This window comes from Orbicella franksi, chromosome 1 (assembly GCF_964199315.1).
Source record: "Orbicella franksi chromosome 1, jaOrbFran1.1, whole genome shotgun sequence".
Lineage (NCBI taxonomy): Eukaryota > Metazoa > Cnidaria > Anthozoa > Scleractinia > Merulinidae > Orbicella > Orbicella franksi.
The window spans coordinates 16,499,632-16,524,526 of NC_138145.1; the positions used below are offsets into that span (position 1 = coordinate 16,499,632).

At 38.4% G+C, this 24,895-nt stretch overlaps 2 protein-coding genes across 3 annotated transcripts; both read right to left on the reverse strand.

Annotated features, from left to right (window-relative positions):
- Positions 1-35: 35 nt before the first annotated feature.
- LOC145493334 (uncharacterized) lies at positions 36-18,064 on the reverse strand. 2 transcript variants are annotated; one of them, XM_081472786.1, is made up of 8 exons: positions 18,030-18,064; positions 17,616-17,930; positions 13,276-13,357; positions 10,126-10,727; positions 5,564-5,821; positions 4,742-4,816; positions 4,006-4,080; positions 36-3,409 (listed from the first exon to the last, which is right to left on the reverse strand). In XM_081472786.1, exons 3-8 carry the CDS (start codon positions 13,293-13,295, stop codon positions 414-416), a joined length of 4,026 nt encoding a protein of 1,341 aa, XP_081328912.1. In that variant the 5' UTR covers positions 13,296-13,357; positions 17,616-17,930; positions 18,030-18,064; the 3' UTR covers positions 36-413. The 2 variants fall into 2 exon arrangements, with proteins under 2 accessions (XP_081328912.1, XP_081328921.1); XM_081472795.1 differs by lacking the exons at positions 17,616-17,930; positions 18,030-18,064 and having other exon boundaries at positions 13,276-14,563.
- Positions 18,065-18,712: 648 nt separating this feature from the next.
- On the reverse strand, positions 18,713-24,624 carry LOC145493354 (WD repeat domain-containing protein 83-like). Its single transcript, XM_081472819.1, has 4 exons — positions 23,549-24,624; positions 21,300-21,478; positions 20,336-20,512; positions 18,713-19,945 (listed from the first exon to the last, which is right to left on the reverse strand). Exons 1-4 carry the CDS (start codon positions 23,852-23,854, stop codon positions 19,687-19,689), a joined length of 921 nt encoding a protein of 306 aa, XP_081328945.1. The 5' UTR covers positions 23,855-24,624; the 3' UTR covers positions 18,713-19,686.
- Positions 24,625-24,895: the final 271 nt, after the last annotated feature.

Consider the following 24,895-nt stretch of genomic DNA (forward strand, 5'->3'; position numbering starts at 1 on the left):
AAGTGCTTAAATGTGTACCGCGCTCGTAGCCCACTGAAAAAAAGACAGCTATCAACTACTCTCCAGCAATACCACTCAAGAATTCCACAACAAAAACTAAGTAGGTAATGTCACTACGACCCTGTACATATTTCTTCGTCTTCCTTGAAATAAATAGGAATTAGTCGGCTGGTTTACACGGAACAGGTCGCCACTATTTGTAGAACATATGACACAAGTGAACCCGAAATTAAATTCGCAGCTTACTAACGTGAAAGCGATGTGTACGATTTATATACTAATCACAGCTTTCTTATTTACGCCTCTCACAGTGAGTTCTCGCGTCAAGTTAGGGAGAAAAGAAACACTTAGTCTTACAGGCCCGTGTGCCTTCCCACGGTCTCGGTTTAGACATTTGATATTAACAACGTTAATTATTTCTTACTATACCTCTCATCATACTTCAGGGTGCAACTTCGACGATTAACTCGTGCAAGATTTTGTGCTGCTAACTCACCAATTTGATTTAAACTTAAGTTTAAATAGGCCAAAGTATAATTCTTGTTAAGAGCCTCTGCGAATTCCGTGGCTCCTGACTCACCGATCTTGTTGACACTTAGATCTAGATGTGCCAAAGTTCGATTTGATTGCAGCGCCCTTGCAAGGGCTTCTGCCCCTGAGCACGCAATCTTGTTAGAACTCAAATCTAAACGCTCAAGAGTACAATTAGACAGAAGAGCATCTGCGAGGGCTATTGTACCTGAACAGCTAATGTTGTTGAATTTGAGATCTAAACGGGTTACCCGAGTACTGCAAGAACCATGAATTGCTTTAACACGTGCAAAGTGCAATTCCGCTACTCCTGAATCGTCGATAGGACTTCGTTGAAGTGGATTCGATTGCGTGAAAGTACGCTCTGATTGCAGTGCTTTTGCAAGGGATTCTACTCCGCGATCACCAATCTTATTGTTAGTTAGATATAGATGAGTCAGATTGCGGTTTGATTTGAGAGCATTTCCAATAGCTGCTGCTCCTGAGTCACTAATCGCATTATCCCCAAGATCTAAATACGTCAAAGAACAATTAGTTCGAAGAGCTTTTGCGAGTGCTGATGCTCCTGATTCACCAATCAATTCAAGTGGAACTCCATGATAGTCATCATCGAAAGGCCAGGTTCTGGTATCCCCACAGGTAAATGGCTGATGTAAATCCAAATAGGTCAGGATAGCGTTAGACTCCAGACCAGGACCCTGCTCCAGAGCCTGAGCAAGCGCTATGACGCCTCGATTGCTGATCCAGTTTTGACAAAGATCTAAATGTAACAGTCTACAGTTGAGCTTAAGAGCCTTTGCAAAGGCTTCTGCTCCAAGATCAGCGATCCAATTTTCGGAAAGACTCAAATGTGTCAAAGAGCAATTCGATCGAAGAGCCGCTCCAAGTGCTACGGCTCCACCATCAAAGATTACTGAAGAATTCAGATTCAAATGTGTCAAAGTACGGTTAAATTGAAGAACGCGCGCGAGTACTAAGGCACCTGGATCTGGGATATGTTCCATCTTCAGACTTAAATGTGTTAAAGTTCGATTTGATTGAAGAACATCTGCGAGTGCTATGAGTCCGGAAAGCTGCATCATTTGAAGATCGCACCAGACACGTTGCTGCTCACGACGATCACCAATGATCACCGCTAAGAGCTTATAATACACGTGTCCAGCTAGAGACAAATGCACTAGCTTGTGATCGGGCTGAAGTACAATCTTGATTGTTGCTAAGCCTACCTCGTCCAAGTTGCCATTCAAATATAAATGTGTCAAAGTGCAGTTGGCTTTCAAGTATTCGGAGACGACGAGCGTATCCCGTAAATTTTTGCTAACTTTAAATTTCCGCACTGGAAAGCAACGTGCCAGTGTAAGAACCATTTTCTTCTGGTAATCCTTTAGTTCATTTTCACCACTTTCACACTCGGCAATAAGATTAAGCACTTTGGTCAAAGCACTCTGAACCAGTCCTTCTTCCTTACTCAATCTCTCGACGTCAGCAACGCAGTCGTAACAAGTATCTTTACAAATGTGGGCTTTAAAGTTGGCGTTAGCTTCGGTTTCAATTGATTTCTCAGGTTTCGTGTGGTATAAGCAAGCACAAAGACGCGACAAGAGATAAACTGCGTTATCGTGACTCTTACTCACCACCATTGTGAAGAGAAATTCCCACACCTGCCAATATTTGTCAACAGGACTAAGCTGAGCTAGCAAAGCGTCTCTTGTAGCTTTGACACAAGCAAACATCTCATGTTCCAAGTGGAACGCTGCAAAAAATTCCTGAAAGGTCTTGTGCGTAAATGCATAACAAGGCGTTGGCCTGATTTTGCTTATGCTAGCTTCTCGAGAAAGAAAACATTTCATGAAATTAACAGAGTGGCATTTCATCTCATCTTCACTGAAGTGCATTCGATCGTCTTTAAGGGCTTCAAGTGCCATCTTTCCCAACTGATTCAACTGATCTGCACAGGTCTCAATGGGATCCGAAGGAACACTCTTCTTCTTCTTTGCAAAATCTCTTTTTAAAGCACATGACACAAGATCGCAATACAGTTTCGTTTTGTTTGAAGGAAATGCTCCCTTTGTATCTTCACAAACAAGACAAAGCAGAGCTGTGTTCAATGGATTGGCAGTCAATTCCCTCAGCTGATCATCATGCTTTAACTTTTCGATCAAAGCACTACCAAGGCTCGGATCCTCATGATTACTGAAGTACTTTGCAATGTAACTCTCAGTTTCTTGATTGGTGTAGCCAACAATGTCAAGAAGTGTGTCACAGTATCGCCGTACCTCCGTTCCTGCCTCGTGTCGTGATGTTAACATCAGATAGGTATTGGAAAAGACCTTGCCTTTAATCAAGGGTAGGAAACCCTCCAACAGATCGTGACGCAATTCATCCAATCCATCAAGAACCAATAAGATTTTAGATTGATTACGACGAATAAACTCGAAGAAGTTCTCCTTCTCCTTCTTGTCTGCATCTTGTGGTAGCAGCTGATCATTGATAGCTTCCTCGATGTCAGCAGTCTTCATGTCACGGCACTTCAGAAGGAGAAGTATCTTCACTTCAGGAAACGAAGCTTCAGGTGGAATTCCCGCCACGGACCAGTCATATGCAAGCTTCTGACAATAAGTGGTTTTACCCATTCCAGGCTGCCCCTCAATCAGCACCACTCTTGGTTTGTCACATTCTTCATGGGGTGCGAAGACATCTGTCATATTTACGATGTTGTCCGTTTGCCTCGCGCGTTCCTTTTTCTTGCTGATTATCACCAGTCTTGTGAAGATGTTGGACAGTTCCAGTTGAAGCTCATCCTCGCACCATGGAAATGGACAAAGAACAGCACCTTTGTAGTCTCGTTTGATGAGCTCTACAAGTTTCTCTGGACAGGCTAGAAAAATAAATAATTGTGTCATAGAAAATCAAATACAGCTATCACAATGAATAAGATGTACACTAAGAGTAAGTACAAATACTTCGGTCTCAACCTTAGTTTGATATTAAATAATCATGATTCCTAACAAGGCCTGAAATTTAAAGCATCAAAGCTTTCGACCGTATCTTACGGTCCTCTTCAGCAAAGTGAGCTCCGCATTGTCACGTGGCTTCATGTATATTCAGTCACGTGACAACAAGTGGTTAATTCCTGATTCGGGGAGTATTATTTAGGAGGACAGCTAGGGATTCGTCCAAGGCAGCCTATGAGATCGTATCGCGTGAAAGTCCTTGAGAAGGAGACCGTAGACATCAATAGGAAAATCAAGGAGGTCATCCACATCTTGGAACGAGAATTGCTCTTATTTTTATCCAGAGAAAGCAGAACTTAAAGCACATCAAAGGGCTATTCAAGGCTTGCTTTCCTGCAACGTAAGATGGAAAATACCTGAAAAAAACACATGCCACTGCAAATCGTATTGACCTTATACTTTTTTCCGTTTACCTTGTTCCAATAAACCAATTGTAGTGCAGAATTGTGACAAAACTCACCAGTTAGCATGGGAGTGCCTTGACATGACGCAGTTTCACCGGATTTTCTCGATAATGTTAAGTCTTCCATTTGTTCTGTGAGATGTTACCCAGAAAAAAAAATAATTATTACAGAAAAAAACCTTACCAACCAACTCATCTGCATCAAATGTGAGCACATTTTAACAAATGTACGCATGTCCACGATTGCCGTGTAGTTTCTTGTAGATTAAAAGACCCAGTGCTCAACTCCAACACAGTTGAGGGAACAATTGCCAGTTGATGGTAAAATCCATTCACCAAGAATTGATTGAGTTGGCGGCTTTTGACGATTTAGTTTGTAAGCAACGGAGCACGTCTTCACTGTGACACACTAGCGGGTCAGAGTACTTTTAGTTGTCATCTTTTATTGCGTATTAATAATACTCTTTGAGTACATTACTGACTGTTTGTCAAAAATGACTCGGAATTTAAAGCCAAATTGTTCTGTGGTTGCACACCAATACTACAAAGAATGGTGGTAAAAATGTGGACTGGCATTTATCAGATCAGACTAAAGAACGTGCTAAAGAAAACGGAACCTCACCTTAATAAATTTTCTTGGTGGGGTAGGGTCGGGATGGGGTCGGTGTATGGGTGGGGTAAAAACGTGATCATGACCAGAGTATGTAAAATGTCTATTCCCCTCAAACAAATTTAAAATAATTCTCTTTCAATTTTACGAGGGAAAAAGTTCTCATTTAAATACTTTAATCACCTTGAAGATGATGCACTTTGTCTTCTGTGCTCTGCTTACTGCTCTCAAACTTCTCTATCCTCTGGTTTACAGCTCCTGTATTTAACATAAACGTTACAAAATGTAAACATGACATGAAAAAGAACACGTGCAAAAAAATATAACTCTGAGAGCAACTCATGAAACAACTAACAGTTTTTTTATATAAACAAGTACAAAATTACACTACTTTGTTTATTTGAAAAAAAAAATACAGCTGTTGCTGACAGAAATTAAATAAACAAACTAAGCTTTTCCAGGTATATTCATTTGTGCACAAGCCATGTTACCCCCTTTCGGCTGGCACAAGCGTTCTCAAAGGAAGAATTGTCCCACCTACACCCCTGGTATCAGGTTAAGCAGCTTCTTGTTTCATTTTGAGTCAGTTTTGCAAATTTGGGTTGGTTGTGTTGGTACTATTTTGTCTCTGAATCCAACTCATCCACCCATCCTGGGTGTTTATTTTTTAAATTATTGTAATGAGGATGGCAGAGAGGTTTATTGGGATTTTTTATTATTAATTGTTGTTTAGTAGTTCATCTTCCTAACTACACTTCACTCTGTACCAAAACAAAATTGTGTGTTGTTTTTATAGGATGTTTAGTTTGGTGAGGTATCTTTATTTATCAGTGTGTTCATACACGTTTGTGAGCATCTTCTGCATGCAGCATTTTGAACAGTTGTCATTTAAATACAAGTTGTTTCAAGTTCCTAGCTCCAGCCTTATTTACCGGCTTTATCCAACATAGTATATTTTAAAATATTTAATAAATAGTTATCATTACTTAAGATTTACTAAGTCACCTTCAAAATTATCCATTCTGTCTTCAAATAATCCACTACGATACTCTAAGGTCTGCTGACCAGTCTCCAGCATTTGCACCCTCTGTTCCACCTCTTCTAGAGTTGTTGCAAAATTTTTCAGTTCATCTTGGACCTTTCTCTTCTCATCTTCAAGTTCAATGGACATGTTCTCCACATTATCTTGTAGTGACTTAAGTTCTTGTTGAACCAGTTGTAACAGGGCTGGGTCTATAGGGGAATTCATGCAGAGATGTGTTCCTGCCAACAAGGAAATAAAGAAGATCACCGCCAATTTAATGATTACTAGATAACAATGGTAGTTTAGAGAGACAACTTTCTGTCGAAGGTATTATGACACAGTCACACCACACACCTGTGTTTTCTGCCCAGAAGGTATTTAAAATATTTTAGGGTAATAACCTCTTTGAATAGGTTTTTCTTTTCTGGAAGGAGGGGGAGTGGGGGGAGGGGGTAAATTGGGTGGCCGAAAAAATGGGTTGCACCTGCCATGATTAAAACTGATCCAAAAAACATCTTTGAGACCTAAGGGAGTTACCTGATCACCCCAAATGCCAAATGTAGTCACTCGTGGGAGGTGGTCACTTACAAGAGGTCAGACTGCACAGGGCCTAAATATGAGTCATAACCTGTAGCCCTTTCAGAGGCCTAATTGATACACAAATGCATATGTAAACCCAAAAAGGCTTTCAAAAAAACAGATTGTCTAAATCAGGTTCAGTAAACTCGATAAACTCAACATAACTTTATTTTGACAACAAGAGCTTTGCTACATGGCTATGTTGTAAACTGAACTGACGACAAGAGCATATGGTCATTCTTAACACTGATTGCCTGATTTTGACAATTGACATTATTTTCACACACATCTTGACTTATATAATAACTAATAAGAAAAGATTTCATTGCCTCCAGTGTGATTTCCAAATAGTGATACTAATTGAAGGCTTTCGTGCAAAAAGGGCATATGTACCATTTTGGGTCGATTTTTATTTTTTACAGGATCGAGCTAATTTTTGGCAGACTGACTTGTTTTGACATGAAAAGCATCGTTGCATAATTATTTTTGTTGATTTGCGCTTCATTTTCGAGAAATAATGTATGCAAAAAACTCAGTTTTCCAAGGGTATCTTTTGGAGATCTTTTGTTGAGCAAAAAACAAAAGAAACCTATGTTTTGCTAAACGATGAAGTCACCGAAGCGTGGTAGTTGCCGCTAGTTTTATTATTTATTTAATTATGCAATTCTCTTACAGTTGCTTCGTTAGGACAAGTGGATAAGGCGCTGAACAGGCCGCATCCGGGTTTCTTTTGTCGTGACACCAGTTCGATACGAGGTAGGTCGATTTTTTTCTGGTCTATTTCTCTACTTCTTTCAAAAATCAAAACATCTATTTAAAAAGGTCGTGCTGTCAAAGCTGTTAAACGTAACCATTTAAGTTCGCACTGCGTCAAAATCCACCTTGGAAGGATTCGCTCCAAAAGATGCCGCTTGGAAAACTGAGTTTTTTTGCAAACACTATTTCTCGAAAACGAAGTGCAGATCAACAAAAACAATTACGCAACGATGCTCTTCATGTCAAAACAAGTCAGTCTGCCAAAAATTAGCTCAATCCGGCAGAAAATAAAAATCGACCCAAAATGGTACATACGCCCTTTTTGCACGAAAGCCTTCAATTGCGGTCTTAATGAACCAAGAGACACCCAGAAACATTGAGTATGAGAAATAATTAATGCCCTCGTGTGAGGACAAACTTTATCTTCATATAGGAACTTGTAAGGCATCTTGTTACCCAGTTGCTGCCTATTGTAATGTCAATATCAAAAAGACAGTCATGAAAGCCCTTATGAAAGTCATGAGTTGTCTGCAAAAATTGGTTGTATATGAGAGGTGCCAACTATAGTGATTTTGACAAGAAAAAATTTGGTATTTTGGAAGAGCGGTTGCTTAAGAGAGGTGATCATTTAGATTAGAGAGGGTATTCAGGGAGGTTTCGTGACTACCAAATTATGGTTTCAAACTATATAAAATTATGTGTTAAATAATTTTAGAACTTTTACTCTTATTTATCAGTCATAGTGCAAATTGCCAGTTCTACTATCAGTTCATTTGCATGTATATGTATTTGTTGTAGCAGATGATTTAGATACATGTATCACATATTGCAGTCAAGGCAGTATTACAACCTTTTTGGTTTACACAGATATACAGTGACTGTACATGTAAAGCCCATAAGATAAATATCATTATAAATGCATGCATGCACATACATCCTTTATTTAACAATGTAGGCTACTAATACAGGCAGCTAAGCAGGAGAGCTGATGCAAACCTGCCACTAAGTTATCAAATAACAATATATATCATTAATAACTGCATTGTTAAATGGAGGTTGGGTGCTTGAGAAATCCAGGAGCTCATCCACCATTGGCAGCCAGCTCTGAGATGGAGACAGCTCCCACAGCAGGCTACTCCTGCCAACCCAGCCAAGGACCCTGACACAGAGGGGAAATACAGGCACCCATCACACTAATAAAACAGTAGAATGTGAAGGAGAGTATGCAGTGGTGGGGGAAGAGCCTAAATTGAAAAAAGTCCCCACATTTAAAGAAATGCTCGTGCTCAAGGAAACTCTCACTCCAAGCAAACCACTAAAAGGCACTTTGATCCAAGAGCATGTGGAATCTTGGTGCACATGCACATCTAAATACCACTGACTGCAAAGGTAAGGCTGGTAGTCTTTGTTGTTACTCCATGAAAATGCATTAAACTGTATCAAAAGTAAATAACTAACTAATTAAAAAGACTTACATTCACTCAAAAGAGTTAGATTAACATATTAATTTTACAATGAATGAGCTAAAAAAAGTTCTCCACCAAAAAATCAGTAGTTAAGCTTGGTCATTAATCACATTTCTCACACACGCTTAACTTTTTCTAACATGCAGTGGAATTCTGATTTTTCAAAACTCCGAGGGAAACAAACATAGGCACGCAAGGCGTGCAAGAGTTATTTTTTTGTGTGAAGTGTTGGAGATAGGAGCATTCATGGTACAGTAATGATTTGGTTAACTTGACATTTTTTCTTTGGTTGCGATGTTACATCGGTCATGGTAAGATCACTAAATAGTAAGCCATAAAATGTTTGACTGAACAAACTACAGTAATCTGACATGTCTCCAGATTAATGTAGATACCATCTTATTTTCTAACAGGTAATTTGATTCGTTCTTTGATACAACCCAGTGTGACACGCGCACATGCATAACTCCCTCACTCACCGATCACATAACCCTTCCAACCCCCAAGAGGAATTTTTGCTCAAAAATACTCAAGATAATTTAGGGACTTTTTCGCATTTTATACGAGACGTAAGTTTACCTTTTCACACAACACAACACAACACAACACCACTTCACCGAAAATAGAAAGAAAGAGAAAAAAACCTCTGACACTCTGACACTTTAACTTGGTGCCGCGCAGTCTTCAAAGAACATTTGAACAGTTTTCATACTTTTTACCTTAAGAAATATCGGACTGAAATGAGTATCATCAAATAAAACTATTAAACTGCTACTGCAGAGACGTAAAAACCGTCCAGAAATGAAAGCTTTTTTGTTTAATATGCTGGAAACAATAGCCGATAACTTGTCAGCTCTAATTGAATTTACTCCCATATAAAAAACAAAGGTGTTAAGTTACCATTTGTTACTAAAGATAGCAAACATCTCGTGGGAAAGAGTGGTGACAATTCGTCCGCTCTAATTGAATTTACTCCCTTGTGAAAAACAAGAGTGTCACATTGCACATTGTAACTAAAAAACAAAAAATATCTTGTTATATTTGCATGCAACAAGAACAAAACAATCGTTACCCGCACTTACTATTGTAAACGTTAGAACTGTTTCAAATCTAAAGTCTCGTCCCCTCTAAAACATGTCCTAAGGACTAGAAGCAACGATCCATGACCTCTAATTGAATTTACTCCTTGTGAAAAACAAAAGTATCAAGTTACCTTTAACTAAAAATAAAAATATCTCATTGCATTTGCATACTACGAACTCACGAACTGTTTCAAACCTCAAGGCTAATCTCGTTCATTTAACTAAAAGCCTCAGCCTAACACACAGAAAATGTCGAAGTAAACCCAATATATGAATACTTCCTCCTCTTTTATAGAAGAATGAATACGGCTGTTCTGAACTTTATTGGGATCAGATCTTCTCACATACCATTTACCTTTACAACAAGAAATTTGATTGACTGTTTATAGTAGATCCAATCTTATTGGTGTGACATACATACATCTCTCACTCACTCACTCACTCACTCACTCACCCATTGACCTGTAACATATCCGACACGCCGACTAAGAGGTATTTTTTTACAAAAAAATAACTCAAAAGTTAGTTTGAAAATTTGGGTAGTTTGAGAAATCGGGGAGAATTACAGTGTTCGATAGTGGAAGGGGACAACTTTTGGTTCAAGTTATTGGGTGGTTCAAGATATCAGGATTCACTGAGTGTACATTTTACCTACATTACCTCTAATTTCCCAGTCTTTTAGTTCCCCAAGAAGTTTTCCTTCATCTGCAGCTGGCAGGGCCATGACTCTCACTAGGTGTTCCATGTCAATAAAACTTTGTTGATACCTGACGTGATCCCATTTGCTGAAGACACAGTGTGCCCAATCATTCCTCCCCATTCTGACACCAGCTGCAGCAGTTTGTACAGGTGCCAAGAATGCAGGGACCCCACCAAGTAACGTCAACACAGCAGATGCATCACAGTGGTCATCAAAGGCATTGAAGTGGGCCATGTAGTTCTCAACATACAGCCTGGCAAAGTCGACATGAGACATCACTCGACAGTCAAACAGAGAATAATTGAATCTTCCACCAGGAAGTCTGGGATGAACATTATTTCCATTGATGTTCTCATATTTCAACATTTTTCTAGCTGGCCACCGTTGAAGACGTCCAGATGTGCTCTGTCCCTGAATATTGTGGCTGGTCTTGAGGTTGTTGTATTCAGTGTTGATGCCTTGTTCCACAAACGGACGTATCTGTGGTATGAGGATCTTGTTGAGTGCTATTCCAGCCACAAGCCATCGTTTCTGATTTTCAGTCACACCAAGATGGCTTGGCCTGAAGGTATAATGTTACACATTAGCCAGGGGAGTACAAAATTCCCAAAAGATGGCAGTTTCTCAATAATTTATTGCCATGCTGGTTGGAGAGAAGGAATATTACCTGATTACTTTCCAAGTAATTTCAAATGCAAATTACTTATAAAACTCTTTAGGGATGAGTTATTTAAACAAAGCGTAATTTAATTTAAGATTTGGTTTACTTGGCTAAATCAAGGTTGAGGTGACTTGGAGTCCTTTGTCTTCGGGTTACCAAGGTCAGATAGATAGATAGATAGATAAACTTTATTTAAACATGATAATAATTAAAGCTAAAAGCTTGTGGGGTTGTGTATTTAAATTTAACTTTGCTAAAAATTTGAAATTACGATTAAAATGTTTAGATTACAATTCCTAGATTTACAATAAATTAATTATTTAATTAATTGCTAACTAGAACTATTACTAAGTTAATCTACTATATGATTACAATAACTAACTAAAACTAATTGTATATAAAGTCACTATGTTTGTAGCGGGTTGTCGAAGCCGACAGGGCGGTAAAGTTAAAATCTTTAAAATAGGCTCTATTTACAGACTGCTTTCTAAGGTGGAAAAAGCTTGAAAAACTTTTATGTTGTTCGTGGTATAAAACTATGTTCCAAAGGACAGATCCCTTATATCTAAGTGAGTCTTTCATAAATCGCGAGTTAAATCGTGGTATAGAAGAAAGTACTTTCCCTCAGAGCGAATAGCCGTGGCTGGAGTTTTCAAGTATCGATTTCATCAGGGGCTCGGGCAGGCTGTCGTTGTTTGCCTTATAAAATAGTCTTAGGATGTCGAGCTTATAATACAGGGAAAAGGTAGACCACTGATCATATTTGAGCACGCCATTTGCCGACATGTCCTTGGGCAAGTTGAAAATGATTCTTGCCGCCCTACAATGTAGTCTTTCTATAGAATCAAGTATGTCGGAGTTACAACACAATCCCCACAAAACTAAACCATATTTTACAGATGGTAGTATTACTTTAAAATAAAAATCCTTTAGCACACCCTTTGGAAGAAATCTGGATCGTTTCAGTAAGTTCAGCTTATTAGCAAAACTTTTCTTGGTCTCAAGTGCCTGAGGTACCCAGCTTAGATTTCGATCGACAGTCATGCCTAGCAGGCGCGTTTTTGTAACGCATCTAAGAATTGAGGTTCCTAGTTGAATTGGTGCATGTGGTCCCATCGGGGTTCCTTTACTAAGTAGCATCACTTCACTCTTTCCTGGGTGAGGTGTTAAACAATTTGTTAGACACCACGTGTATACTTCCTTCAGGGTCTTGTTTAACTGCGCAATAGCAATGTCCATAGTTTCTCCTATACAATAAGCCGTTGTGTCACCCTCCTCTATTGTTTTTCCTGGTTTTCTTTACATGCAAGATAAGATTACCCTAGGAGGGGGGTAACCCTATTTTGCTTGCTTTAAGTGTTGCCCTTCTAGGTTAGGGTCAACATTTTATTCATTAATTAATTAAACCATGTAAAAGCCTATTTTTATGTTGCTTTGTTGTTCCTAGAAGTCAGTCAATTTGAAAGACCAGGTTGATAACATGTGGTCTTTTAATTCTTCGTATCAAATTGATTCGTGAACGATACATCACATTTCATCATGAAAAGAAGCATAAAATTAATATTTAAACACCGAAATGTATCCCTTAAAATATACTCAACCAACCTTGTGAAGAATCATTCTCCTTTGACCTCTTTTGTTTTGATGCTGGGGCGAAATATCCTAATAAGAATTGCCTTTTAGCAGCCATTATTATTCATGCTTAGACCCAGTTTCCTTTCAATTTCAGCTGAAGTGCATTTTTTCACCTCCAATTGTTTTTTCTTGTACCTTTCTTTTTCTTTACCTATAACATAAGACTTATTTTGCCTAATCTCTTGAAGAGAATCCTTAGCCGTGAGAAAATTATCTGATCTTAGTTATTTGTGTTCAGCTACCCGGACAACTACAAGCGGGTGGTCCGCTCATATTACAAGGGGTAGATCTACGTGCTATCCAGCTATTATTGAAACCCCTGGTCTGGGTAACAGTTTGGCAGCTGGAATAGAACATTCTCCTGACTAATTAATAGGCAAAAGTAAGTCTTGTCCAAAACAAAGGTTCGACAGATGAAGGTCCTTCTTGATCAGCCACACAATAAATCAAAAGATAAAAAAAAAACCAGGCTCCTCTTTGCCAAGGAAATGGCATGGACTGCTTCTCAAATATATCAGACACAACAAGATGAAATGCAAATTCAATGGTGTCAACTTAGTGGCTGATCTATCGAGCATATATACATGTGTACAGCTATGTCAGTAGAGATAAGTCCCAGAGATAACTGTACAAACCCAACACATGTAAAGGAAGCCCTAGAAGGGTAATCCCAGCTCCATGTTAAAACAGGCTTTATTGGAAATTAGATTACTGGTTTCAATTTCCATCATATGTACCTAAAAAAAATTGAAGTCTACTACATGATTTTCTAATAATAACGTTACAAGACAAACTGACCATTCCTTTAACTTACCCAGAGGAAGCTGTAGCCATCTCGTGAATTTTATAATGATGATGAATTACATGTCTTTGACCATCACATTAACTAGCAATGCCTAAATAACAAGATACATTAATTTTGTTATATGATATAAATGACAATCATCTTAAAGTTGATTTAACGTGATTTTTAACTACAGTTGGACCCCACTAATTTGAACGCATTTATTTCGAACTCCCTCAATTTCGAACAATTTTTTGTTTCCCCGACGAGTTCAAAATAGCAGGGTTCAACTGTAGATATACGTGTAATAAAACCAAACCAATTTAGTAGTCCCCTAGTCCAACAAAATTGACAAAAACAACACAACAAACCAATCCAACCTCAGAGCAATATACACATGACTTAAGCACAAAATATGGGAATAGACACGTAACCAAGTCACAATGGCTTTTAAGTTTGACATCTGATTGGTTCAGAAAGGCATGAGTTTTGAAACCAATCAAATAAAGAGCACAGCAATTACAATAAAGCATTTAACCTATGCAAATGCATGTACTTTCAACTCTTGATTGAAAACCACTCTTATCAAATACTTGCAGTCAACTCTCTCTCTTAAGTGACCACTCCATGCATGTGCAGCAAAAAGACTGGTGGTCTCAGTTTTGAGAAAAATATGGAAAATAAGCCAAAAACAGCCTGAGAATGGATCCACTGTAATACAGAATGGGTCCACTTATACAATTAACCTCTTACTTAAACCATGTGTGAGGGCCAATTACTCAGTAATATTGGCCTGAGGATGTGGCAGTACAGACTGAGCACAGTGAGGTTTGTACAACAATGACCGAGGGCCATTTGAATATTCCTAATTAGTACTGCACAAGCAAGCTTCAATAGGTTTACTTAGTTAGTAGTTTTTTATATGGCACTCTGGCCTTAAATTTACTGGTTTTCAAAAACATAAAATACAGAGCTAATGACGGCCTTTCTATAGGAACAGTCTGTATGGCAAAATCCCGATCAAGAAAGAACCAATCAGAACACTTGGATTTTCTACCTTGCTACTACCTTGCCATATAATAAAGCCAGGTATACCAATGCAAGCCTTATTAATTAAAATGAAGAAAATATACAAAGCTCCTTTGAGAAAATTGTATAAAACACATCACTGTCAGTAAAAGTTTTGTATCGCAATAACATGTATACACGGCTCTAAAAAAGTGCCATCCAGTTGTCTGGGACAAGATTGTAGATTCTCCTTCTGGGCAAGTAACCCTGCACTCTCACTTGCTCAATGCGCAAGGGATCAGGCAAGTCATCTGCCAACTAACCATATAATAAAGCCAGGTATACCAATGCAAGCCTTATTAATTAAAATGAAGAAAATATACAAAGCTCCTTTGAGAAAATTGTATAAAACACATCACTGTCAGTAAAAGTTTTGTATCGCAATAACATGTATACACGGCTCTAAAAAAGTGCCATCCAGTTGTCTGGGACAAGATTGTAGATTCTCCTTCTGGGCAAGTAACCCTGCACTCTCACTTGCTCAATGCGCAAGGGATCAGGCAAGTCATCTGCCAACTAACCATATAATAAAGTCAGGTATACCAATGCAAGCCTTATTAATTAAAATGAAGAAAATATACAAAGCTCCTTTGAGAAAATTGTATAAAACACATCATTGTCAGTAAAAGTTTTGTATCGCAATAACATGTATACACGGCTCTAAAAAAGTGCCATCCAGTTGTCTGGGACAAGATTGTAGATTCTCCTTCTGGGCAAGTAACCCTGCACTCTCACTTGCTCAATGCGCAAGGGATCAGGCAAGTCATCTGCCAACTAACCATATAATAAAGCCAGGTATACCAATGCAAGCCTTATTAATTAAAATGAAGAAAATATACAAAGCTCCTTTGAGAAAATTGTATAAAACACATCATTGTCAGTAAAAGTTTTGTATCGCAATAACATGTATACACGGCTCTAAAAAAGTGCCATCCAGTTGTCTGGGACAAGATTGTAGATTCTCCTTCTGGGCAAGTAACCCTGCACTCTCACTTGCTCAATGCGCAAGGGATCAGGCAAGTCATCTGCCAACTAACTCATCAAAACACCAAATAAGAGCAAAGTTTTAGAGCTACAATACTTGTTCCATTAGGGCAAGCTGGAATTTAATTTTTACTGCTGTCAGATAATGAGTTACCTGTGTCAGAAATGAAAAAAAAATTGGGTGTCACCAACTTCATTTCAGAGATAGAACGTGTAGAAAACTACCCTGATTTTGAAAAATTGGCGCACATAGTTCAGCATGGTCTACAGGAGTTTATAGTTTAAAAAAAGTGTTGCAGGTGAGTCAAGGGAGGCAAACGATCTTAGTCATATTTTGTAGATTGAATTCCAAATGTTGCCAAGGTTTTCACAAAACTTAACCCCTCAAGAGGCATTTGAAACCACCGCACAGATAAACGAAGAGCTAAAAAGAACAGAATTCCATGGTCCACTTTGCCAAAAATTCAAACTTATAATCGATAGTTTTGCTTCATATTTTCGGTAAATGTAGAAAATTAGTAGAAAAAATTATCCATCAAAAAAAAAAATAGGGGTCACCGAACGTCCAAGATCATTATTAAGTCCAGGCAAAGCTATAGCAATGGCCATCTGCCCTATCATTGTTCATTTTATTATGTGCACTCCATGCATGACGTGATGTGTGAATTTGCGTGTGCAGTAAGGACGCATAGAAACAATTAGCGCGAACATCCTTAAGAGAGTGGTCATTTAGAGATAGTTTCACTTTTTCACTCAAGTCCAAGTGCTTGATTTCATGTCAGAGTTTGTAGAATACAAAAACAATTCATTTTTTAGCCCCTCCCTCAACAAGTATAGGCCCACTTTTGTAATGGTAGGCTCACCCACAGATTTTTGTCAGGCATAAATGTACTATCTTGTCAGATCAATTATTGTGGATGATGTGGATTTGACAAAATATGTGACATGCAAGAGAACTTAAGAGACGTTTAGGATCGAAAGTTTAAAAAAATTTACATTGGAAAGCATCGGAAAAGTTGATTGATGCATTATGGCCTACATGTATTCCTTATTTTAGCCAACAGGGTCAGGAAAATTTGAATGATGTGGTGCCAGAACATCAGACAAAGAACAAAGTCAACAAAGAGAGGGATAACCTAAACATCATGCTCAAGAGACAAAACACTCAATCAAACTGATGTATAGTCTTCTGAAGAAAAGTGACACCAGTCTCTGACGAAACCAGATCGACACAAGTGAATTTGAACTGAACTAGAAAAACACATTAGGCAAATTACAGTGTCTCAACTTAACAGCAGGAACCATGCAGGCCTACATGTGACATTCTGACATGACATTTGCTATATACTACAATCAAACAGCTCTGCTCCACTTTAAACATTTTCTTAGAACTCAGACAAATTTCGATGTTTTAATATACACAGATAAGAGTTTTAAATAGCTCTATTTCATTGTACAAATGCATACAAAATTGCAACTCTTCCAGTGCAATATCCCAGTTCCCAAAGTTGGAAGTTTGTCTCGTAAAACTATTCAAAGTTTTTGTGAAGTATAATTTCATAAATTGCTTCCGTTGAATGACAGCAATCTGTCCTAAGCTACTTACAAAGGTTACAATTGATAGTCATTTCTTTCCTTTCCTGAACTGACAACAAATTCTAACAAGTTCTCTTCAAGAGTGATGAACATCTCATAAGTCAAGAGAAAATCAAAAAATACATCTAGTACTATAAGAAATGTAGAAGAGACTTGCACTACTTCTAAAAGTCTGAAAACAGAGTTTCGGCTTTTGAACTAAGTTTAACATGGGTTGTCGAAAATCGCATATTTTAGTCTCATTTGGTCTGTTTCAAGGGAAGCTCCACAATTTAACACAACAGAAAATGTTTTCTATATAAAGGACAGTCGGAAAGTTTACAGCCCTTAAAACGATAAGTTTGCAATTCAATTAAGCTTAAGCTTAATATATGAAATGAACTTCAAGAACTCCTAGTTGAAGTTCTGTTTACTTCCGGGACAATGGAGCTGAGGACTGAAGCGTATAATGGAACAGTATTTCGACCTTTTTGAGCATGGACTTACCAGTAGAAATATGCTTGCTTTAACTTATATTTCAAACCACAAACATTCAGAGAACGGAATTCTTGATTGTATCGAATCATTAAGTCGACACGGCCCTGATCAGCCCCTCTGGATTAAAAGTTAATCATTGTACAGTTTAATAATTGTAGAGCGATCCTTGTACCGAAGGGTCTCTTTAACCAACGAGTAAACAAGATCCCAAAAGCAGGATTCTTACCATGTCTGGAGACACTTACCGCTGAATTATTGCTCAAAACTGCATCAAATACCATCATCGTACGGAGTACGAGGGCCACGGATTTTCAACTTGCAATTTTCATTTCCTTGTAGTGTCACGTGACCCATTTTCTTCCCCAGGGTCCGCAGGCTCAGCAGGCGAATAGCGTCGATTAGTACGTTATGTAAGATAACGTATAATGTCCCGAGAATATGGCTGTAGCACTAGTATACCCCTGTATACCTCTTTATACCCTTGTATACTTTTGTATACCCTTGTATACCCCTGTATACCCCTGTATACCCTTGTATACCCTTGTATCACCTTGCTTACCCTCGTATACCTCTTTATACCCTTGTATACCCTTGCATACCCCTGTATACCCTTGCATACCCTTGTATACCTCTGTATACCCTTGCATACCACTGTATACCCCTGTATACCCTTGCATACCCTAATTTACCCCTGTATACCCCTGTATACCCTTGTATACCCTTGTATACCCCTGTGTACCCTTGTGTACCCCTGTATACCCTTGTATACCAGAGTACACAACGGTATACAGGGGTATACAATGGTATACGGGGGTATACAAGGGTGCACAAGGGTATATGTGCAAGGGTATGCAAGGGTATACAAAGGTATACAAGGGTATACAGGGGTATAAAGGGGTATACAAGGATATACAAGTGTATACAGGGGTATACAAGGGTTTACAGGGGTATGCAAGGGTATACATGGGTATACAAAGGTATACAAGGTTATACAGGGGTATACAAGAGTATGCAGGGGTATACAGGGGTATGCAAGGGTATACAAGGGTATACAGAGGTATACAGGGGTATACAAGGGTATACAAGGTGACACAAGGGTTTACAGGGGTATACAAGGGTATTCAAGGGTATACAGCTATATTTTCAGGACACTATACATAGTCTTACATGAAGTACATACCATGGGTGGTTTCATGGGTGGTATTGTTTTTCTGGCTAACGACCCTGACATGCATGGTCATGGGTTCAAATCCATTGATATCGGGAACTCGGGTTTGTTTTTAATTTGCGAAAGGGTGCAACATGCTTGACATTTTATCCTTCACAAAACACTAAACTTTCAACAAAGTGGTCAAGTTTAATTTTTTGGCCAACAATTAGTAACATCCCATATGCAAGGACCCCATATGATGAATGTCAAAGCATTGTTAGTCGTCAAACTTTGAAAATTAAACAGAGATAAAGTATGCCAGAAAGAACTCTGCATGGCAATCCGTTTGAGGAGAGACCAAATTAAATGGTTTTAATTATTGTCTCACATACAGGTATTATGATGGTAAAAATAAGTTTGTGTGATATATGTAATAAGTCTGTGCAGTAATTAAAAGACAAAATTATGTGATTTGTGGATTGACAAACAAACCTGTTACATTTAAAAGTGTGTGAAGAGTGAATTTTGTCAAAATCTGTGCATGAAACAGGATCTTAATCCCCCTACCCCTAACCCTGGCAGCCCCCACCCTAACCTGATATTCCACTATATCACTTCTATTTCAACTCTCCCGATTTCATCTAAGTGACACTGGCACTGATACAGTTATACAGTCTGCTGCTTTCACATGACACATCATATGTAAGTATTGTTTCCAGGACCAGCAACAAAATTCTCTATATAAATGGTTATACATTTTAACATTCTGTTTGGGAGAATTGTTTCTGAACACTACACATAATGTACTGGAAGAACATGCAGATATCAAAGATGCCAGACCAAAAAAAAACAATAAATCTGGGAAATCATCAAATTTATGGAGTGCAAAGGTATATTTTCAAAGGCAAAAGGGGGCTTTGAATTCCATTGAAAAATATATAAATAAACACCCATTGTTTTGTCATATCCAGGAGATTTGACCACCTGTCATTATCCACAAGCATTGCAGGTGTCAAACTGAATATATGGGCTGAAGACACCTTTTCCTTGCTTTGACTCCATTTTAAAATAGCTTATCATAATTTGTGGCAATGTACATGTACAATGTACAAATCAAGAAACTGAATGCTTGCAATCTTCTGTCAGTAAAGTGACATTAGTCTTCTCTATTCAGGCTCCCACTTTGAGTCACGCCAAACTTTGACTTTTCCATCTGAAGAAGCAGACAGAAGACAAATTTCTGTTGGGTGATAAGACAAAGAGTACACAACAGATTGATGAGCTTTCTCCAGGGTGTGGATTATCTTGGCTTCCACCAGATCCCAGAAACAGATTCTGCCATCCTCTGAGCCACTAACAACCTGAGCATCGCTGCTACTCAAACAGCTGTCTACTTTGTAGTCTTTGTTCACATGACCTGTAAATCTGAAATATAATTTGAAAAAGTTGTTAACATTCAATGATAACTACATGTATGTCAATTACTGCCAGAGGTTTCTGTATTAGCAAATTAAGCCAGAGGCAAAATTGTGTTGAGTTGGAATTTAAAAAGAAGAATTATACCATCCAGTTTAATTCAATAATTTATTTTCAAGAAGACCAAATAAATGTTTTGAATAGCCAGATCTGTAAGCCTTAATTTGATCTAGGGTTTAGGGTATGAGTGATGTAATTGAAATGCACTACACCACTTGGACTGGAGACACCACTGAAGGTACACGGTAACCTTAATCAATAGGTTTATGTTGGTTAGGCATGTGCTTACTAGAGTAATAAACATTTGTTATACCAAGAGGCACAGTTTATATAACTTACTCATTTAGTAATTCCCCAGTGTCTTTATCCAAAAGACGAATGGTATCATCTAATGTTGATGCCAGCACACACTGACCATCCCTGGTAAAGCTCACACTAGTCACTGGCTGGCCAATACAATCTGCTTGCAACTTACCCATGCGGATATCATAGTTACGGACCTTGCCATCGACAGAACTTTCCAGAGAAGGGTGAAACGAAAAGAGGAAAAATAACACCATGAAAGTTAGAACTATTGACAGAACTAAATCTTGTGATCTACTAAATCTTTTATTCTTCACTTCATTTTATCCACTAAAATCTGTGTTTCAGTCAGCATTATTCTCAAAACAAACACCATACACTGTTACTAAAAAGCTCCTTAAGGAAAAACCTCCTAAAAAAAGACCTCCAAAAGGAGAGACCACAAATGTGATTTGAAATAACATTTAATGATTGTTAAATTATAAATCCTGTAAATAGTGATCCCCTTAATATGTAATAACACCCAAACACCAAATTAACTGTGCATGGGTCTAAATAAAAACAATCTTGTTTTAGAGACCCCTAAATCTGGTAAAATAGAACCAGTAATCTCCTGAAAGTCATGACACTGTGGAGAACATCACAAAACTGGCCCACACTTTCATTGTTTCACAAAGATTTATATTGTCAACTGAAACAAACTTCCTTCTAGACAGATTCTAACCACCTTATTCTTTAATCTTACAAATATAAAATATACACAGTCATCTCTAACACTCAATACATCAGCAAACAAATATGTTATTTTCTGACTGGTCTTTAACTCATACTACATGTATACACCTCAATATATTCATACATAAACTCACACTTGAATCTTCTTATCACACCTCGCAGTTATATTAGCAAAACAAAGAGACACTGCATCATTTCATGCTATTGGAGAATCCATGACAACCTGTAGGTGAATGTAATAACCCTCAATATATCCAAAACATACCCAGAGAGAATTTCATGCTGAGAGACAGCCAGTGAAGACACACTGTCCTTAGCATCATCAAGGATCTGTATGGGTTCAAGACTGCGAGATCTACAATCCCAGCAGCGCACTGTGGCGTCATATGAACCAGATATTGTAACGGTGCTGTCTGGCTGGTTGAACTTTACACAGTTTACTCTCTGAAAGTTGACAAATAATGATTTACAGTTATTTGGGAGAGTGGTTTCTCCAGAAGATGTCCATATACAGTTTCAGTTTCAGTTTTTTTATTATTGCACACTATTTACAGAAAAACAAATTAACATAAGATGGTTTAAAATGATATAGGAAAAATAAATACAGATAGAAATTAACTAGAAGAAACAATATTTAATTGTGTACAGTGACCAAATCAGCCAAACTGTCTGATAATAAAAGGAGACTACTTTATGGTAAAAGGTTGGCACATAAAATATAAATTGGCTGCATTAACAGCCTTATGCAACATCTTTTCAGCAGACAACTGAACTTTTGTCTTAACCTGTCTAGATAAAATAGTAATATTGGCACTGGACACTGTCACTAGACAATGACTATCAGTCAGAATAACCATCACTCAAATTCTCCATTATGTGCACTTTGAACTGTGACAACAAAAAGTAGTCATATAAAAACTTGGCATTGTGAACTGAAGGCAATGGGCCAAACTACAGGCACAGATTTTGAGGACTTGAGGAGGTATAATTTTAGTGAAAAACACAGAAGAAATTCTCTAGTGGAGTCAAAAGACCATTGGTGAGCAGATAGAATTCTTTGGTGAAGCAAACTGAGTGGAGGGGGACAGGGGAGTGGGAGACTGGGAGAATAGGGGGTGGGAGGCAGGAGAGGAAAGGGTGAGAGGAGTGACTTCTGAGAGGGTGGGAATAGGGAGAAAAAAGCAAATATAAATGCCAATTTTTGTCACTTGTTAAGCATTAAAATACTTTCAAAAACAAGAACCCAAAATGTTTTAAGCTTGTATTCAGCATATTTTGAAACTTCTGGACCAATGAGCAAACAAAAATTCTCCCCTGAGCTAAAAAACTAAGGCCTACTTCTGGTAAAATTGGAAACCCTCTTATGGTAGTTATGTCATAGGTCATGAAATGTCGTCGCTTAAGCTTGCAAAAGATGCCAGTAAGATGAGCAAGGCTGAAAACAAAGGAACAAAATGAAAAAGAAACACATATGTGAGTCTCCTTTAATATTTACAGGGGATTGGAGCAGGATGGATAAGGGCAGGAGTAGGGACATGAAGGTGTGGAAAGTAGGAAAGCAGGGTACAGGAAGCAGACGGTTCTGACCCCCTTGTCCCTCCCCCAGTCCCTTCTTTCCCCTCCCCATTGAGTGCAGATGCCAAAGTTCTTTTAAGGTCATTCCTCACATTTGCATTGCGCATCCTTACTGCGCATAATTTATGGCATCATTAACGCACACTTGTGCACGCGCATATTGAAAACATGACAGATTTGCCTTGATATTGAGCTCTGTCAGCTGAAAATTGGCTCTAGCTCACCAATGAGCACAGGCACCCCAATTTTTTTTCCAGTCATTGTAATCAACTAATCATAAGCTTTGCGTGAGAAAAGACTGATCTAATTTCCATTGCTGAAAATTGAATAAAATTAATAAGAAAAATAGCAGATACACTGTGGTCTTTTCTATTTTGCAGTCAGTAACCACGTCAAGAAATTTGGTTCAAATTTTTAATCAAGGATATATATTTAGCTTTCTGCCTGAATCAAACTTAAAATGTTTATTTGTGTCCGACACAACGTATTGACTGTAGTTTAATGCGTGTTCTTATGAGTCTGGGTTCACAAAGGTTTTACAATTACTGGGAATGCGTTCTCATAATAAACTTTAAATAATACCAAAATGGGGCATTTTCAATGCCTCACTGCTCCTTAATGAGCACAGGCACCCCCCTTTTTAATTTCAAAATTGAAGTTATCATATGACAAATATTCAGTGGACAAACTTTGAACAAAAATCTATTGTCACTTTTATTTCAGAGGAATTACCTTAATTAGTCTTTGAGGGGTTTTCAATAATGATGTTCCTCAACATAAAGGCGGGTAGGGACTGTGTCAATACAAATGTTCATGTACCAGTCATTAGGCGTGTCAGTGCTAAGGGCACATGTGGTCTGAGATCTACTCTGTTTGCTTTCCCTGAGACCCTTGAGATAGTCTACGTATGTTTCTGGTCGTAGCCACATGTACACTTACACTGGTGTGTCCTCTGAAGCGGCGTATAATCTGTCCAGTTGCTACGTCCCATTGCACTACAGTCTTATCACCTCCACAGCTAACCACCCTACTGTTATCACTGGATCCTACAGCATCCAGCACCTCATACCCGTGTCCACTGTACGTCTTTAGCAATGTGCCTTTGTGAGGGTTCCAAAGCTTCAGCAGTTTATCGCTTCCACATGTAAGGCAGTAGTTGCCATCATAATTGAATCTGGCCGCCCGAACAGCTCCTTGATGACCTTCTAGATTTCTTGTTTCCTTGCATGGAAGGGGTAAGTCCATTTCTCTACTACTCACTGGTCATTTTCACCCGTCGATTCGTACGTTCTTTCAACGAACTCATCCGCCATATTGTTTTGCTTGGTAACCTTTCCTTCCCATTTGTTCTTGTTCCCAGGACTCCATGTTGGTCAAGCGCAGCTAAGTTGTAATCAAAGGTGGTTTTGTGCTATCTTGGTGAACAAGTATTACCTGGCAGTTCATTTTTTCTGCAGTATAACTTGGTTTTGACAATGTTATTGTTTGTCTGATTTTCTGACTTCCGCTCTGATCATAAATCAAAATTGCATTTGCCAATAATGATAGTTTTCAATCAGCCATAGGTGTAACCTGTGGTCTCCGAGGAAGAGAAAAGAAAAACAAGGCGGCGCGAGAGAGGGAAAGAAGGAGACTCTCACGTCCGCAGAGCTGCGAAAACTCGACGGGAGCTTGGTGATGGAATACCGATCAATATGCATGGTGGCAAAGCGGATTACCTTCCCCACCTACCCCACAGTCCATTATGTTCAATCAGTAAGGCATTCCATTTGCAAGATACATGACCATGTTCTTTTCATTCACAAACAAACGTCTGATCTGATCTGAAGCCTATCTACTCCATTTCGTCTGTCCCTAGCAAGGTATCCCATCTCGGTCCAGGACCATTTCCTTTTCATAATGTGTTGTTGCACAGGTGCTTGTCGTGTGATCTCCCACAAGGTAGAATAACTGATGGTAGAGTGGATCTTAGAGTAACTTCAACTGTTTAACTATTCTGGGAACGACTCGCAACTATAAACTCATATATACTTCCACGATTCGAAAATCGACGAAGAGAAGATAACAGACGAACCTTAAGTAAGTATCGTTAATTTATTTTATTGAAATTATACTTGGCTCTAATACCTTGTTTGGGTAGCTTAATTCTTATTAGAAATCTTAATATCTTGATAACCTCTAACAATAGAAACAGAGAATGATAATCCTGTAGTAATAACGACCACATTATAATGAACAGTGGCCAAGTTATGTAACGGAGAAATCTACTGGAGATTTCATCGACGA

Excerpts from the sequence above, each read along its gene's own strand:
- LOC145493354 (XM_081472819.1), bottom strand. The coding sequence starts at position 23,854 with ATGGACTTACCCCTTCCATGCAAGGAAACAAGAAATCTAGAAGGTCAT. Across the intron at positions 21,479-23,548 it reads GCTTCAGAGGACACACCAGT|AGAGTAAACTGTGTAAAGTT; the intron begins GTAAGTGTACAT and ends GTCAACTTTCAG. Across the intron at positions 20,513-21,299 it reads CAGCATGAAATTCTCTCTGG|TTCTGTCGATGGCAAGGTCC; the intron begins GTATGTTTTGGA and ends TTCTCTGGAAAG.
- LOC145493334 (XM_081472786.1), bottom strand. The coding sequence starts at position 13,295 with ATGGCTACAGCTTCCTCTGG. Across the intron at positions 4,817-5,563 it reads CAGAATGGATAATTTTGAAG|GAGCTGTAAACCAGAGGATA; the intron begins GTGACTTAGTAA and ends TGTTAAATACAG. Across the intron at positions 3,410-4,005 it reads AGGCACTCCCATGCTAACTG|CCTGTCCAGAGAAACTTGTA; the intron begins GTGAGTTTTGTC and ends TTATTTTTCTAG.